This window comes from Esox lucius, chromosome 15 (genome assembly GCF_011004845.1).
Source record: "Esox lucius isolate fEsoLuc1 chromosome 15, fEsoLuc1.pri, whole genome shotgun sequence".
In the NCBI taxonomy this organism is placed as follows: Eukaryota; Metazoa; Chordata; class Actinopteri; order Esociformes; family Esocidae; genus Esox; species Esox lucius.
This window is the reverse complement of record NC_047583.1, coordinates 2,143,547-2,161,911: the sequence shown is the minus strand read 5'-3', so window position 1 is coordinate 2,161,911 and position 18,365 is coordinate 2,143,547. Positions and strand designations below refer to the sequence as shown.

Here is an 18,365-nt window from a genome sequence, read left to right as displayed (position 1 = left end):
GTTTCTTTAGAGCTTTGTGTACTGTCGTTTTGCTGCTTTAGTCAGCCCTTTTCTTTCATTTTGTTTTGTGCTTGGTGTTTGTTTGTTTAAATTAAAAGAACTACACCGACTACCTCTGCCTGCACCTGGTTCCTTGCTCCCGCAACACCGCATTCATTACAGAATCTAAGAAATGTGTAGACGATGGTACTTACTCTTTTGCACATGTGCCAAAAAACTTTGCTTAGATTAATAAGACTTTTTAATCTGGTGTGAGCAAGAATCTAATTGTTCAGGGATTTGAACTGAATGTTTTGGGGGGAAAAAACACTCTCACTTCTTAAAAGCACTAAAAATGAACAATTAGCATTAGCAACAATTAGTTTTAGCTGTATCAGAAGGTCATAAAAATTAAAACTTTTGCATGTTGTGTATCTACAGTTGGTCTTAACAGTCACACTGCATGTATGTGGTGTGGTATGTGTCACAATTTTTCTGTGAGAAATTTCCCACATTGCTTCACAAACTTTCTATGAAATGAAAAAAATAAGAAATACATGCTTTACTCAAAGTCCCGTAAGAAACATTTCTACTGGACTGCATCTTTATTAAATAAATGTTTCCTTGCTTGAACTAGTGCCTGCAAACAAATACCTTGGGGTTAAGAAACACGTAACGGAGCTGGTTAAAAAGCTTAAATGTAAAGGGGGATTCTTTTAGAGAAATAAATCTTGCTTCTCCCTGACTAGTAGTAACTTCATTGTTCAGTCAACGTTTTTCCTGTTCTTGATTATGGAGATTCTATCTACCAAGATGCAACAGACTCGACCCTGAGATCCCTTGACTCTGTTTATCATAGTACCCTTCGTTTTATTACACCTGACAGTTTTAATTCTCATCACTGCATGAATGGGATATAGTGGAAGTTTCTCACAAAAAAAAAGAAAGCCATCAACAGAATAACAAAGTAGAATTTACAGAAAAAGTGAGTTGGGATTCATGAAAGAGCCAACCCATTGGGCTGCTTAAGTCAGTGATGGAACTCAAGAGGTTTTGGCCCTAGCCAGCAGCTCCAGCAGAATTCAGTTTCAGGTCCAGAATGTGCCATTCAACTGGGGATGACTTCATGTTCCCAGGTTTTACTGAGATTGTTGGGCATTACAAACAATTACACCCAGTACTCTGAGACCTTGCTGTTAAAGTATCAGCCATTGGTCAATTTTCCTTTCTTTTAACAATTTAAGTACATAGAAAATAACAGATAAATTAGACAATGATAAAGGTATTAACAGAGTGTCATGTTAATAGCAATTAAATAGTTAAGGTAGAGGTTCAGGTGTCAGGGTCTGTGTACCTATAGTTAAGGTAGAGGTTGTCAGGGTCTTTGTATCTATAGTTAAGGTAGAGGTTGTCAGGGTCTGTGTACTTATAGTTAAGGTAAAGGTTGTCAGGGTCTGTGTACCTATAGTTAAGGTAAAGGTTGTCAGGGTCTGTGTACCTATAGTTAAGGTAAAGGTTGTCAGGGTCTATGTAGCTATAGTTAAGGTAGAGGTTGTCAGGGTCTATGTAGCTATAGTTAAGGTAGAGGTTGTCAGGGTCTATGTACCTATAGTTAAGGTAGAGGTTGTCAGGTTCTATGTACCTATAGTTAAGGTAGAGGTTGTCAGGGTCTATGAAGCTATAGTTAAGGTAGAGGTTGTCAGGGTCTATGTACCTATAGTTAAGGTAGAGGTTGTCAGGGTATATGTACCTATAGTTAAGGTAGAGGTTGTCAGGGTCTATGTACCTATAGTTAAGGTAGAGGTTGTCAGGGTCTATGTACCTATAGTTAAGGTAGAGGTTGTCAGGGTCTATGTACCTATAGTTAAGGTAGAGGTTGTCAGGGTCTGTGTACCTATAGTTAAGGTAGAGGTTGTCAGGGTCTGTGTACCTATAGTTAAGGTAGAGGTTGTCAGGGTCTGTGTACCTATAGTTAAGGTAAAGGTTGTCAGGGTCTGTGTACCTATAGTTAAGGTAAAGGTTGTCAGGGTCTATGTAGCTAAAGTTAAGGTAGAGGTTGTCAGGGTCTGTGTACCTATAGTTAAGGTAGATGTTGTCAGGGTCTGTGTACCTATAGTTAAGGTAGAGGTTGTCAGGGTCTATGTACCCATAGTTAAGGTAGATGTTGTCAGGGTCTATGTACCTATAGTTACGGTAGAGGTTGTCAGGGTCTATGTACCTATAGTTAAGGTAGAGGTTGTCAGGGTCTATGTACCTATAGTTAAGGTAGAGGTTGTCAGGGTCTGTGTACCTATAGTTAAGGTAGAGGTTGTCAGGGTCTGTGTACCTATAGTTAAGGTAGAGGTTGTCAGGGTCTGTGTGACAGGGATTCTTTGTCCTTCAAGACCCGGTGTAGAGGTCTCGGATGACAGGACGCTTGGCCCTAGTGATGAAGTCTGCCGTTTGCTCTGTCCTCGGAAGCGCCTTGAGGTTGAGGGCAGGACAGTTGCCACTGCAAAAATACAGCCAATCAAGTTGGTTTTGATGGTTCAGGTGTTGTTACTGTTTTGAAAACGAGGTTGATGCTAAATCTTTATAGACTCCTAAAAGGGAAGGGGCTCCGGTGGGCGGACTGTGGGCGGACTGTTAAATCTGTTGGTGATGTGAATACCAAGGAACTTGAAACTCTATGTCAGGTCCTGGCTGGGAGCCTCTAGGCACCTATATGCGCCAGGGGCCACAGTCAGGACCTGAGCAAGAGGAGCCTTTAGGCATCTCTCCACTGCGGTTTTGGTTGTCCCAATTTAGAGGCAGTTGCCTCTAATTGGGGACCCTATTTAAGTTGCCCATTTGAACCTTTCATTTGTGGATCACTGTTTGCACCAGCTGTGTTTGTGGATTATTGTGGCAGTTCACAGTTTGCCTCTCCCTTTGTTGTTTTCTGTTCAAGTTTATGAAGAACATTAAAAGGATGATTCCCTTAAACTCTGCGACTGTGTCCTGCCTCCTAAACTGTGACACTCCACCCTCTCCACCTAGCCCTGATGCTGTATGTGAGGGCGTTCTCACCCCTCTCTTTCCTCCCCATAATCAGCCACTTCAGCCTTGTCACTGGTTGAAATTCATTGGCCGTTTAAAGCAACACCAAACTCTAGCAACTTCTTCATTGACCATTCCATCTATTGACTGAGAACAAGATCTGTGCCATGTCTCCTGTCATCAGTGTTGGTCTTCTGCTGCTTTGTGCAGGTACAAATTACAGACTTTTGTGAAATACCAGCAGAATGTCAGGAGGATAGTGAAATAATTTATTTTGAAGGTGTTAAAGCATGAAGAAAATGCTTCAACATGTTCACAATTTTAAAAGAATATGGTCAAAAGTCAATGTCAATTTAGTGTTTTTGAATCAGAACAATGTGTCCAGTCTTTGCTCAGGCCTTCAAGTCTCCAGGTGGGGGAGGACTGATGGAAGACGACAAGGACATGTGGGGGGACACACACGACCTAATGGACAGAGATGAACTACCCGCTAAGGTACATCTCAAGACTTTTCATTATTTTCTCAGTGAATAACCTTAAAGGGGAATAATGATAAAAAATAAACATTTATCTAAGTTCATAAATCTCTTGAAAGTAAATGTTGGACTGTCTCTTGATGAACGTAATGCTCTCTCACTCAGGGAGAGCTGGGTCAGGCTTGTGCCAGTGTTCCCGGTTACATTGCCAATGGATGTAACCGGGAAACATTATCTGTGATTATCTACGTGAAAATGCAAATGTTCTGTTGCAGCAAAAATAAAACATTGAGGAACGTCAACCTCTTGGCCATCTTGGATACTTTAACATTGAAAAAATTTATCCCTGAATAAAAAAAAAATATAATGTTGCAGCACAAAGTCATGTTACGGCTAGGCTAACCAAAAAGGGTGATGTGAAGGTTTTGGTAGTGTAAATACTATTGATGTGAAGGTGTTGGTGTTCCATTAATAAAATGTTGAATGTAAAGGTTCTGGTCCTGTACCTACTAATTATTTTGTAACAATGATTACAGAACAAGGTTTTTCGTATTCATCTGACGAATGAGGAGTAGATTAGGGCCAAATTGCAAATGTGTGTTTTATTTTGGTCACACTGTCCGGCAGTGCCAAACTGGTTCAGCAGTGTCTGGTTAGGAGGGATGGTCAGAAAGGGTTGCAGTCTAGTGATTCGCTGTGGTGGTTTTGGTCCGCAGCTGATGGAGCTCACTCCTTCATGTGCATTGGGTCCAGGGTTGGGAAGTAGAGGTGCAGTAACGCCCCCTGCCACAGCTCCTTCATGTGCATTGGGTCCAGGATTGGGAAGTAGGGGTGCAGTAACGCCCCCTGCCTCAGCTCCTTCATGTGCATTGGGTCCAGGGTTGGGAAGTAGAGGTGCAGTAACGCCCCCTGCCTCAGCTCCTTCATGTGCATTGGGTCCAGGGTTGGGAAGTAGAGGTGCAGTAACGCCCCCTGCCTCAGCTCCTTCATGTGCATTGGATCCAGGGTTGGGAAGTAGGGGTGCAGTAACGCCCCCTGCCTCAACCGGTAAAGATTATCTGCAATTATCTACGTGAAAATGCAAATGTTCTGTTGCAGCAAAAATAAAACATTGAGGAACGTCAACCGATTGCATTACATACCACATACAATTTGTGATAAATGTTGTGTTGTTTAAAGCTGACCTTTATTTACGTCCCCTTTATCGACAGCTTGTGGGCCAAAAAGCCGTCTTCGGAGGAGATATTACAAAAGGTTAACTTTAAAACTTTAGGGTGGTGGAGGATTCTGCAGTTTGACCTTCAATAGCTAGATGAGCCAGATTTGATGTAACTGGGAATTTCGGTCCAGCCGGTATGCTGAGTGTTTTATAATAGATTGAAATATATATTGGTTTTGATGGATGACTTCTTGTTATTTAAATCTCTTTGTAATGAACTTTAACTTTATTTCTTAATGTTAATAAAGGGAAAATAGGGAGACACACATACTTCATTCATAGTATTGGTTTAATCCACATCAGCGTAGCCTAATAGTAAATGTGTTAGAACATTATGTCCTCCATCATTTTACACAATGAATTATTATGAACTAAGTTATTTACTAGGATCAGCTATTTATCTCATAATCGCTTGTAGACTCAGAAAACATGTACATTACTGTGCAGAAATTGTGACGTCTGGAGTACTCTCTCATAGAATAAATAATTTCATGTTTATGGTTGCATTTATTAATATTTATTGACACAAACTATGTAGTCAGATTTATTCAGGTTGGTTTTTAGTTAACATTTCTACCCAATTATTGTTCAATCACAAAGACTAAACATTTTTAATCAACTTCTACAGGGTTTTTTACTACTCCAAATCTACTAAATGCTTTGTGCCTAGAAAAGACAGTACATTTCACCGTATTTGGTATGACACAGCCATGGATCGAACTTCAGTCATTCCAAAGTCAGGACAGACAAGCCAACAAACCATTGTTTCTCCATGGCTACAGTTCAAATGGCTACAGTTCAAAAAGATACGCATTGACTATGGTGGGAAACATCCCTGCAGACAGCCTGTCTGTGTTAACATGGCTACTTTAGTCAACCATCGCAAACCATCAAACATTACCGTTTTCTCAGTCACTTTGGTACATTTCTCAGATCACAGCTGAAATTCTCAAAACTACTTGCTCAACCTCCACATCATCTCATGCACTTAAATGCAATTTCTCATTCTTTAGAAAACAAATTCCAATGCTTTGTTACATTCATGCAATTGATTATGTACATTTGTCTGCTTTTTCCTACATTATCAATTCCTTATGTTGATCAAAATATATTAGACTGGTTCTCTGCTGAATAGTCTTCCCTTCCAAACCATCTAGGCATCAGTTGCATAAGTCACTAAATGCAAAATGGTTGAGCCAGTTGTCATAATCTGTCAAGCATGTTTCCTGTACTCAGACAATAGTCAGATGACCCTGCTGGTTGCCATGGATGCATCATGTGAGGACATCATAGCAGATGCCTACAGAGACTGGATAAGACATGGATGCATCATGTGAGGACATGATACCAGATGCCTACAGAGACTGGATAAGACATGGATGCATCATGTGAGGACATGATACCAGATGCCTACAGAGACTGGATAAGACATGGATGCATCATGTGAGGACATGATACCAGATGCCTACAGAGGCTGGATAAGACATGGATGCATCATGTGAGGACATGATACCAGATGCCTACAGAGGCTGGATAAGACATGGATGCATCATGTGAGGACATGATACCAGATGCCTACAGAGGCTGGATAAGACACTGCAAAATATTATTTCCGTGCTGCATTGCAAGGGAAGATATCCATTGTTCTGTAGATGAGAATCTGTGTCCCGACAGACCGGGACATCAGGAGGTGTAGACAGACCGGGACATCAGGAGGTGTAGACAGACCGGGACATCAGGAGGTGTAGACAGACCGGGACGTCAGGAGGTGTAGACAGACCAGGACGTCAGGAGGTGTAGACAGACCAGGACATCAGGAGGTGTAGACAGACCGGGACATCAGGAGGTGTAGACAGACCGGGACGTCAGGAGGTGTAGACTGACCGGGACATCAGGAGGTGTAGACAGACCGGGACGTCAGGAGGTGTAGACTGACCGGGACATCAGGAGGTGTAGACAGACCGGGACGTCAGGAGGTGTAGACTGACCGGGACATCAGGAGGTGTAGACAGACCGGGACGTCAGGAGGTGGAGACAGACCAGGACATCAGGAGGTGTAGACTGACTGTACTCTAATTCCCTATACATCGCTACATGTACAGTTCTGCCTAAGGGGTGTTTCCTATGTTGAACTTGCAATTTTGTATTTTCTTCCTTTTTGCTGTAAAGTGGTTGTGTCTTTTTCTTTTCTGTTTCGCAATGACATTGAACTGTCATTTGTTGACAGACCAACAGAAAAAGCATAAATTGTTTTGGGAAATGCATTTACTGGTCCTTGATGATTTGTGAAATCTACCAAAGTGACTGAGAAAAACTGTAATGCCAAAACTGAGCTAAACTTAATGGTGCTGCTTTCATACATCCCAAAGATACAAAACACCCAGGTTATTTTATAACTAGTATTTGGTAGTGCCATCTTGCTGTGTAATACCGAAGAAAATTCTGAAATATCACCTCTTCCCTCAGATGACCAAAGCTACGATTCCAGGTCTTTGTTCTGTGTGCAAAAAAATCATCACGAAGGTCAAGGCCAAGCTTAACGGCAATGAAGCCAAGGTAAAAATCTACTTCTCTTTTGGTCACAGAATAATTTCATGTTCTGTTTTACACTCTGATAAATACGATGCTGTCGGTGTTTTAGCACAAATCTCATCCATATATGAAGTCTAATCAAAGCCACATGCTGCTGTGTCAACCTGCCTTTCTCGCTTTTTTTACATGGCTCTTTCACATGCATTCTGTGTGATTTCTCTCTACATTTCACTTGCAGGAAAATATAACCAAGATGCTGAACTCTGTTTGTGACAGGATGATGTTGGTCAAAAGCATTTGCAAGAATGTTGTCAACAAATACAAAGATAAATTGATTGATGCAATTGCAAAACATTCTGATCCAGGAGGTGTCTGTAAGGCATTGAGTCTCTGTAAATGAGACAATCCTGGGCTCGGTCGAAGCATACAAGGTTTGTCATTGTTTTAAAAAGATGTAATTTAATTCATTAATCCTTACAGCTTAATGTTAGAGTCATGTGAATCTCAATTTTGATTTTATTAAATTAAAGGATTTAAGCAACACTCTACCTGGAATTCATTCATTTTAATAACATCAATAATATCCCTGAAATACAGACTCTTGGCCATCTTGGATACTTTAACATTGAAAAAATGTATCCCTGAATAGAAAAAAATTATAATGTTGCAGCACAAAGTCATGTTACGGCTAGGCTAACCAAAAAGGGTGATGTGAAGGTTTTGGTTTTCCGTTAATAAAATGTAAAGGTTCTGGTCCTGTACCTACTAATTATTTTGTAACAATGATTACAAAACAAGGTTTTTCGTATTCATCTGACGAATGAGGAGTAGACGAGGGCCAAATTGCAAATGTGTGTTTTATCTTGGTCACATTGTCCGGCCGTGCCAAACTGGTTCAGCAGTGTCTGGTTAGGAGGGATGGTCAGAAAGGGTTGCAGTCTAGTGATTCGCTGTGGTGGTTTTGGTCCGTAGTTGATGGAGCTCACTCCTTCATGTGCATTGGATCCAGGGTTGGGAAGTAGAGGTGCAGTAATGCCCCATGCCTCAGCTCCTTCATGTGCATTGGGTCCAGGGTTGGGAAGTAGAGGTGCAGAATTGCCATATATAATGCATTGCATTAATTGCACATAAAATGCAAGATCTCACCTTGTGGGGAATCAATGATCATGAGGAAGATGAGGGATCAGCCCAGAACTACACGGCAGGACCTGGTCAATGACCTGAAGAGAGGTGGGACCACGGTCTCAAAGAAAACCATTAGTAACACACTACGCCTTCATGGATAAAAATCCTGCAGCGCACGCAAGGTCCCCCTGCTCAAGCCAGCGCATGTCCAGGCCCGTCTGAAGTTTGCCAATGACCATCTGGATGATCCAGAGGAGGAATGGGAGAGGGTCATGTGGTCTGATGAGACAAAAATGTAGCTTTTTGGTCTAAACTCCACTCGCCGTGTTTGGAGGAAGAAGAAGGATGAGTACAACCCCAAGAACACCATCCCAACCATGAAGCTTGGAGGTGGAAACATCATTCTTTGGGGATGATTTTCTGCAAAGGGGACAGGACGACTGCACCGTATTGAGGGGAGGATGGATGGGGCCATGTATCGCGAGATCTTGGCCAACAACCTCCTTCCCTCAGTAAGAGCATTGAAGATGGGTCGTGGCTGGGTCTTCCAGCATGACAACGACCCAAAACACACAGCCAGGGCAACTAAGGATTGGCTCCGTAAGAAGCATCTCAAGGTCCTGGAGTGGCCTAGCCAGTCTCCAGACCTGAACCCAATAGAAAAACTTTGGAGGGAGCTGAAAGTCTGTATTGCCCAGCAACAGCCCCGAAACCTGAAGGATCTGGAGAAGGTCTGTATGGAGGAGTGGGCCAAAATCTCTGCTGCAGTGTGTGCAAACCTGGTCAAGAACTATAGGAAACGTATGATCTCTGTACTTGCAAAGGTTTCTGTACCAAATATTAAGTTCTGCTTTTCTGATGTATCAAATACTTATGTCATGCAATAAAATGCTAATAAATTACTTAAAGAGTAATAACTTGAAGAGTACCTATGATATAAATTATAGACCTCTACATGCTTTGTAAGTGAGAAAACCTTCCAAATTGGCAGTGTATCAAATACTTGTTCTCCCCACTGTACATATACTTGGACTATTTCTTCTGTACTACTCTATTTGTAGTAGTACTGTTCAACGACAAAGTTGAATCTGATCAAAGAACTTAAGTTTCTTTAGAGCTTTGTGTACTGTCGTTTTGCTGCTTTAGTCAGCCCTTTTCTTTCATTTTGTTTTGTGCTTGGTGTTTGTTTGTTTAAATTAAAAGAACTACACCGACTACCTCTGCCTGCACCTGGTTCCTTGCTCCCGCAACAATGCATTCATTACAGTATCTGTAGACAATGGTACTTACTCTTTTGCACACGTGCCAAAAAACTTTGCTTAGATTAATAAGACTTTTTAATATGGTGTGAGCAAGAAACTAATTGTTCAGGGATTTGAACTGAATGTTTTGGGGTGAAAAAACACTCTCATTTCTTAAAAGCACTAAAAATGAACAATTAGCATTAGCAACTATTAGTTTTAGCTGTATCTACAGTTGGTCTTAACAGTCACACTGCATGTATGTGGTGTGGTATGTGTTACAATTTTTCTGTGAGAAATTTCACACATTGCTTCCCACACTTTCTGTGAAGTGAAAAAAATAAGAAATACATGCTTTACTCAAAGTCCTGTAAGAAACATTTCTACTGGACTGCATCTTTATTAAATAAATGTTTCCTTGCTTTGAACTAGTGCCTGCAAACAAATACCTTGGGGTTAAGAAACATGTAACGGAGCTAGTTAAAAAGTTTAAATGTAAAGGGGGATTCTTTTAGAGAAATAAATCTTGCTTCTCCCTGACTAGTAGTAAGTTCATTGTTCAGTCAACGTTTTTCCTGTTCTTGATTATGGAGATTCTATCTACCAAGATACAACAGACTCGACCCTGAGATCCCTTGACTCTGTTTATCATAGTACCCTTCGTTTTATTACATCTGACAGTTTTAATTCTCATCACTGCATGAATGGGATATAGTGGAAGTTTCTCACAAAAAAAAGAAAGCCATTAACAGAATAACAAAGTAGAATTTACAGAAAAAGTGAGTTGGGATTCATGAAAGAGCCAACCCATTGGGCTGCTTAAGTCAGTGATGGAACTCAAGAGGTTTTGGCCCTAGCCAGCAGCTCCAGCAGAATTCAGTTTCAGGTCCAGAATGTGCCATTCAACTGGGGATGACTTCATGTTCCCAGGTTTTACTGAGATTGTTGGGCATTACAAACAATTACACCCAGTACTCTGAGACCTTGCTGTTACAGTATCAGCCATTGGTCAATTTTCCTTTCTTTTAACAATTTAAGTACATAGAATATAACAGATAAATTAGACAATGATAAAGGTATTAACACAGTGTCATGTTAATAGCAATTAAATAGTTAAGGTAGAGGTTCAGGTGTCAGGGTCTGTGTACCTATAGTTAAGGTAGAGGTTGTCAGGGTCTTTGTATCTATAGTTAAGGTAGAGGTTGTCAGGGTCTGTGTACCTATAGTTAAGGTAAAGGTTGTCACGGTCTGTGTACCTATAGTTAAGGTAGAGGTTGTCAGGGTCTGTGTAGCTATAGTTAAGGTAGAGGTTGTCAGGGTCTATGTACCTATAGTTAAGGTAGAGGTTGTCAGGGTCTATGTACCTATAGTTAAAGTAGAGGTTGTCAGTAGGTAGCGCTCTAATGACAGGAATGTTTACGATGGCCATATGGCATGGGGGTTGACTTCTAAAAAAGTTAGAAACGCCCTTAATGTATAGGCTAGCTGGTAACCAACATTACAGTGAGAAGAGATTGACTGAAATGAGATTGAGGTTGTGTAAGGAAGACCAGGTCCGTAACCTCATGAACAAGACTTTCTAATGCTGCAATAAATAATATACTTTCTCTCTCCCTTGACAAACGGGTATGCTAATTATTACAACCACTATACGAAACGGCCGATTTCTAACATGATGGTGCCGTGACCCGGATGGATATGTTTTAACAATTCTGCTGAACTTCAGCTGGAGAGCTTAGGGGCTCGATTTGCAATCGCGAGGAAGAAGTTGTTTTTCCCGGTTACTGGTTGCTGAAAACAACTGAACAGTGAGTCATAAAACTACGCCATAGAACGAACTGTCAAGATTGCAAAAAGCGTTAGTTTGTCAAACAAGCCCTATGACGACCCGACTAGGCCGTGATTTTTATTGCGTGGAATCTGTCTGCGGGTGCGGACAGTCCGTCTCAATTTGTTGGGGCGTTGACCGGTGTGCTTCAGTGCTGAACTGTATTCCATGTCGCCATAGTATGATGACACTCCATTTTCCTTTTCGGGATTAGTGTGTGATATTGTATTTTTCGGCAATTATACAGTGACTTGTAAAGTAAAAATATAATGCCGTCCAGTTGTACAAATACAACAAGAGGACTGCAGCCTCTGACGCGCATGATGCGTTCATGTTTAAAAAGCAAGGCGCGAATAGGATACCATCAAGAACGAAAAGGATCATTAACAACGATGCCTGGACTCGAAATGGACAGCAAGAAAAAGAATGTTTTCCGGCTAAACAAGATGGATTCCGAGGAAGTTGTATATGGACAGATGGAGAGTGTGGTACAGACGAAGAGAGAAGACAGAGGAAAGTTAAGATGGCCGAGAAAGGACAACAGTCGAAAGGCGCAAAAGGAGACAATCGAAATGGACGAAGATTCATTCTGTTTGACCACCTGGCTGACCGACAGTAGTCTCAAGATGGAGTCTCTCTTATGGGATCCTGGAATCATGGACAATACTAGGAACTGACGTGAGCTTTCATAATCATTGATTCAGAGTTCTTAAATGTTTATTTCCTAAAAATGTATCGTACTTAATCATTAAATGAAGCTGGAACTTATCAAGGAAACCTGATCACCTTCCTCGGTAATAGCCAAGCTTATTTAATTAAATATTACATGTAGTTTGAGAAGCAATTGAATGTTATATAGCATGTTTTAATAGGCATTCGAAATAGCCTGTTTTGTTCTGTCATGCTTGAACATGTTTTAATAGGTATTCAAGAAATAACCTGTTTTGTTGTGCTTTGTCATGTGTACTTATGTAATTTTGAGTCAAACGTATTTACTGCGTTGATGATAATGTTTAAAACCGTAAGGCCTCAATGGGGGTCTCACGACAATGTAGGTAGGCCTTAATCAAGGCCCACCACGTGGTACTTGTTTGTTGCTTGCTGAGCTGTTCGCTAGCACAAGTGGGTACGTCTGAAACCTATGATGAATTAGAATTTGGTACAATGATTTTCTAATCTGGTAAAATAGTCTCAAGGTTGTCTTACAAAAAGGTTAACGTATTGTGTTTTCGCTCTCCTTATATATTGTATAAGTGGTAGGATGAAGAATCCACATGGTGATAGACTTGTACGTTAAGGAGACACGCTGTGTTCCATGAGGACTGAATTTGAATCCAATATAGTCATAGCCTTAAAAAAAAAAAAGGTTAATACAGCTGAAGCGAGTTTATTCCCCAACATAACAATTAGATGTATTTTAAATGCTGAATTGAGTTTGGTTAAATAATATAGTTTCTCTTATTTGTATTTACCAACGATAACTGGGATAATGCTTGTTTTCAAAACCAACACCTGATACTCGTTAATGGAGTTTAAATTCTAAAATGGTAAATTGACTAATGAACAAATAGGTAATTGATGTAACAGTGTTTAGGGCCTACATTGAGTTTCCTTTGGATTACTTATTGTACCTTGATTTTAGTGACGTCATACATCTGTTTTCTGTCTGGATTGCCATTCTTAAGAGTTTCTTAATTTCCACCCTAATGTTGAGTTGTTGTATAGATAATGATGAGCACATTTCTACAAACTGCGAAAATATTCGATGGGTTGGACACTAAATCAAAATCTCCAGTTAACAAAGGATGTCAGCTAAATTGATAGGATAGTCTGAGGACCATAAACAAACATTTGTCCTTTAATGGCTCGCCATAAATGGGTGGAGCTCAGAGCTTCAGGAAGGGGGGCAGACCCCTAGGATGGCCCCAAACAACCTCTCCCATTACATCAGAGTAGCCTATTACTAAGGGTTAAATTTGAGTGTTCAGTCTGGTCTCATCTATGGTAATTTTATCAACAAAAGCATATACAGTTTTGGGATAAACAAACATTAAGTGAAAGCTAAATATATTTTCCTCTCATTAGCTTTAATATTGAAATGTATGATTTTGAAACCAACTGAAGTGAGGGTAGAGACCTAAAGTCATCCCCCATTGTTGATGATAGAACAAAGATACAGCATTAAAGTTGTGATTTAGGGTTTGGCTGACCGCCACTATTTGGAATAAAAATTAATCTAACTTTGCAAATTCCCTAAAATTTAGGAGGTTAATCAAGACACTGTGTTTTTCATGAGGTAGTTTGGCCGTTGCCTGTAAAAATTCTAAAGTTGTTTGCTTTAGCTATGCTAATACAATTGCCCTGGTGGTTGCAACAGGTAAACCACTGCACATGGGCTGGAGTTTTTGACTCCTACAATTTAGTTGCACAGTTTATCCCCTGGGGGCCAAACAATTTAGTTAAGCATGTGCCAAGAAACTACAGGATATTATAAATGCATGATAGCCAATTTCACAGACCTGTGTGATGGTACTGTGGCAAAGACAAATTTGAGAGCTGTTTAGCTATGTGGTAAAATTTGTTAATGGGTTATATGGTTTATAATTCCTTCGCACAAGCGACCGTGTTGCACATTGATGTCTTTGTATTAGTGAATGTTCGTGTTTTTAACTTGTTCACTTTGTTTTGATGAATATACAGGATGCGACTCCTTATCGAAATGGATTATAGATCCATCCCTACTACCAATTCTCTATTTTTCATGTCTGTCCTGGAAAGATGGCCAGTGTGGGTTCAGGATGGCGCCTCCTGTAGCCTTATTTGTCATTGTTTTGCATTCACTCATGGTGTCATTTTCCATTGACTTAATGAAGTGAAGGCAGGGGGGATGTATGATATGATAATTGATTATGATTGGAAAGAGTTGAGCTTAGGGCTCAAGGCAAATCAAATTGGTATTTATAAGGAGTTTTGTGTACAAAATGTAGTTTTTCCTGTTTGCATAGTTATAACGGAGCATTGGCATCTGTTATGTTTTACATTTTCCATTTACAGGATGTTTTTAATTGGTTTATTTGGAAATTGTTTTGTTTGATGTAAGGTCTAACATTTTAATGGTTGAATAGTATAGATCTAACCATTTCTGATTTGGCTAAGCAAAGTCAAGTCTGACAATATTATTCCACTGCTGGTTGCTATTGGGCAATAATATAGCACAAGGAGTCAAACAACAACAAAGCCAGTTCTGGATGGAAAAGGAACTTTGACATAGACTTATGGAAACTTGTCTGAATAAGGTGTACGCTTCACTCTGATGATGGAACTTCTGAGATCCACGAATCCAAGTTTTCAGGACTGATCTATTGTCTTCATTGTTGGGAGTTGACGGAACCATACCCAGTGGATGAAAGTCCGATGGACTGTTGAACCACAATAATCGTTGTTTTGCAGTTATACTTTCAACAGATCAGGACATCACAACCCCTTTTCTGATGATACATCACGTCACTGACTGGACACAGACAACTGAGTGTGAGTACCAGCAACATGTTCAAAAAGGACCTCTACAACCACATTGGTTGAATCTGTTTCGAATTTTCCTGACCACTCACATGGCAGAACGATGCCAGGGTCAGATCACTTGGCTTCACACTCCATTTATAGATGAATCGTTGACAGTGAGATGAGGAGAATCCACCTGAGTCCTAAAGGACTCCAAATACTACAGGTCAGAGTACCACGGGCCAGTTGACTGGAAAGACTCCACATACTACAGGTCAGAGTACCACGGGCCAGTTGACTGGAAAGACTCCACATACCACAGGTCAGAGTACCACGGGCCAGTTAACTGGAAGGACTCCACATACTACAGGTCAGAGTACCACGGGCCAGTTGACTGGAAGGACTCCACATACTACAGGTCAGAGTACCACGGGCCAGTTGACTGGAAAGACTCCACAAACTACAGGTCAGAGTACCACGGGCCAGTTGACTGGAAAGACTCCACAAACTACAGGTCAGAGTACCACGGGCCAGTTGACTGGAAAGACTCCACATACTACAGGTCAGAGTACCACGGGCCAGTTGACTGGAAAGACTCCACATACTACAGGTCAGAGTACCACGGGCCAGTTGACTGGAAAGACTCCACATACTACAGGTCAGAGTACCACGGGCCAGTTGACTGGAAAGACTCCACATACTACAGGTCAGAGTACCACGGGCCAGTTGACTGGAAAGACTCCACAAACTACAGGTCAGAGTACCACGGGCCAGTTGACTGGAAAGGTCACATGGTCCCAACACAGTGGAAGACACTGTTGTGGTGTTAATCTTGAATTAGTGAAGTGTTGGAAACTCACTGTTCCATTATACACCTACACTGAGTTGTTAGGACAACCAGGCAATTTGCTGGGTCCACATCTCACTGACTGCAATAACTGATTTTGGAACTTTCATCACTGATGCAAGACAAAGAAAACTGAAGACAAGAACTGAAGGACACTTGATTGGAAACTAACTTCTCTAAGATTTTCCTAAATAAACTGATATGGTGATTTCATATGTATGAAGGTTTGTTTCTCGCAAGACAGGTGGGAAAATATATACGATGACAATCCCAATATTGGACTTCGGCGTATTTGTGATGATGCTTAATTATGTACATTAAGATAGCTATCATGGTTTGTTTGGACAGTGAATTGTTCCCTATTATAGATGGTCCCTGACAAAGGTAGATGTTTTCCCTATTTTAAAGGTTGAAATCTGTCACAGGTACAACAGGATACGCATAAGTCTTTTGTATGATTTTGTCGCATGGATCATGATACGGACAAGGGGGGTTTTGATTGTTCAATGGACTTTGGGGGAAATGTTTTGATCATGATGTCATGTTGAGTCTGGTTTTCTGCTGAACACCGTTAACACTGATAATAACCTGTTGATGTCAATGTTTCTTGACCTTTATAATCTGAGGTGGGGACAGGATTGATGACTGTCATACATTGAGTTATGTGTCAGAGTGTGGTGTGTCAATTGTCTTGTTTACATTCATTTTCATTTGAGGAACAATAGGACCTGATTGGTCAGATACTCATTTTGTTCTTTCATTTTAGTCATTTGTAACATATGCGTATGGGCCTTTTCTTTTCATTAGGAATTGAATTGTAATGTTTTATCAAACATGTAATGTTTTTCTTTAAATGTTTGATAGGGGGGACTGTAGAATCTGAGCATTAACAATTACAATATGAATGTACGTTTCATTGGAAGTGAATGTGCCTAGATAATGAGAACAACAGAAACCTCTCTGTTTAGATTATCTCTCAGTAGGTAGCGCTCTAATGACAGGAATGTTTACGATGGCCATATGGCATGGGGGTTGACTTCTAAAAAAGTTAGAAACGCCCTTAATGTATAGGCTAGCTGGTAACCAACATTACAGTGAGAAGAGATTGACTGAGATGAGATTGAGGTTGTGTAAGGAAGACCAGGTCCGTAACCTCATGAACAAGACTTTGTAATGCTGCAATAAATAATATACTTTCTCTCTCCCTTGACAAACGGGTATGCTAATTATTACAACCACTATACGAAACGGCCGATTTCTAACAGTACCTATAGTTAAAGTAGAGGTTGTCAGGGTCTATGTAGCTATAGTTAAGGTAGAGGTTGTCAGGGTCTATGTACCTATAGTTAAGGTAGAGGTTGTCAGGGTCTGTGTACCTATAGTTAAGGAAGAGATTGTCAGGGTCTATGTACCTATAGTTAAGGTAGAGGTTGTTAGGGTCTGTGTACCTATAGTTAAGGTAAAGGTTGTCAGGGTCTATGTACCTATAGTTAAGGTAGAGGTTGTCAGGGTCTGTGTAGCTATAGTTAAGGTAGAGGTTGTCAGGGTCTGTGTACCTATAGTTAAGGTAGAGGTTGTCAGGGTCTGTGTACCTATAGTTAAGGTAGAGGTTGTCAGGGTCTGTGTACCTATAGTTAAGGTAGAGGTTGTCAGGGTCTGTGTAGCTATAGTTAAGGTAGAGGTTGTCAGGGTCTGTGTACCTATAGTTAAGGTAGAGGTTGTCAGGGTCTATGTACCTATAGTTAAGGTAGAGGTTGTCAGGGTCTGTGTACCTATAGTTAAGGTAGAAGTTGTCAGGGTCTATGTAGCTATAGTTAAGGTAGAGGTTGTCAGGGTCTATGTACCTATAGTTAAGGTAGAGGTTGTCAGGGTCTGTGTACCTATAGTTAAGGTAGAAGTTGTCAGGGTCTATGTAGCTATAGTTAAGGTAGAGGTTGTCAGGGTCTGTGTACCTATAGTTAAGGTAGAAGTTGTCAGGGTCTGTGTACCTATAGTTAAGGTAGAGGTTGTCAGGGTCTGTGTACCTATAGTTAAGGTAGAGGTTGTCATGGTCTATGTAGCTGTAGTTAAGGTAGAGGTTGTCAGGGTCTGTGTACCTATAGTTAAGGTAGAGGTTGTCATGGTCTATGTAGCTGTAGTTAAGGTAGAGGTTGTCAGGGTCTGTGTACCTATAGTTAAGGTAGAAGTTGTCAGGGTCTGTGTGACAGGGATTCTTTGTCCTTCAAGACCCGGTGTAGAGGTCTCGGATGACAGGACGCTTGGCCCTAGTGATGAAGTCTGCCGTTTGCTCTGTCCTCGGAAGCGCCTTGAGGTTGAGGGCAGGACAGTTGCCACTGCAAAAATACAGCCAATCAAGTTGGTTTTGATGGTTCAGGTGTTGTTACTGTTTTGAAAACGAGGTTGATGCTAAATCTTTATAGACTCCTAAAAGGGAAGGGGCTCCGGTGGGCGGACTGTGGGCGGACTGTTAAATCTGTTGGTGATGTGAATACCAAGGAACTTGAAACTCTATGTCAGGTCCTGGCTGGGAGCCTCTAGGCACCTATATGCGCCAGGGGCCACAGTCAGGACCTGAGCAAGAGGAGCCTTTAGGCATCTC

General features: G+C 41.0%; 2 protein-coding genes across 2 annotated transcripts; one reads left to right on the top strand and one right to left on the bottom strand.

Moving 5' to 3' along the window:
• Nucleotides 1-1,257: 1,257 nt before the first annotated feature.
• LOC117595603 (probable serine/threonine-protein kinase clkA) lies at nucleotides 1,258-18,362 on the bottom strand. The gene is made up of 5 exons (XM_034297416.1): nucleotides 18,338-18,362; nucleotides 17,215-17,962; nucleotides 17,035-17,142; nucleotides 10,786-10,954; nucleotides 1,258-2,316 (listed from the first exon to the last, which is right to left on the bottom strand). Exons 1-5 carry the CDS (start codon nucleotides 18,360-18,362, stop codon nucleotides 1,312-1,314), a joined length of 2,055 nt encoding a protein of 684 aa, XP_034153307.1. The 3' UTR covers nucleotides 1,258-1,311.
• LOC117592749 (antimicrobial peptide NK-lysin-like) lies at nucleotides 2,730-7,767 on the top strand. Its single transcript, XM_034297627.1, has 4 exons — nucleotides 2,730-3,207; nucleotides 3,383-3,492; nucleotides 7,159-7,248; nucleotides 7,463-7,767. Exons 1-4 carry the CDS (start codon nucleotides 3,165-3,167, stop codon nucleotides 7,622-7,624), a joined length of 405 nt encoding a protein of 134 aa, XP_034153518.1. The 5' UTR covers nucleotides 2,730-3,164; the 3' UTR covers nucleotides 7,625-7,767.
• Nucleotides 18,363-18,365: the final 3 nt, after the last annotated feature.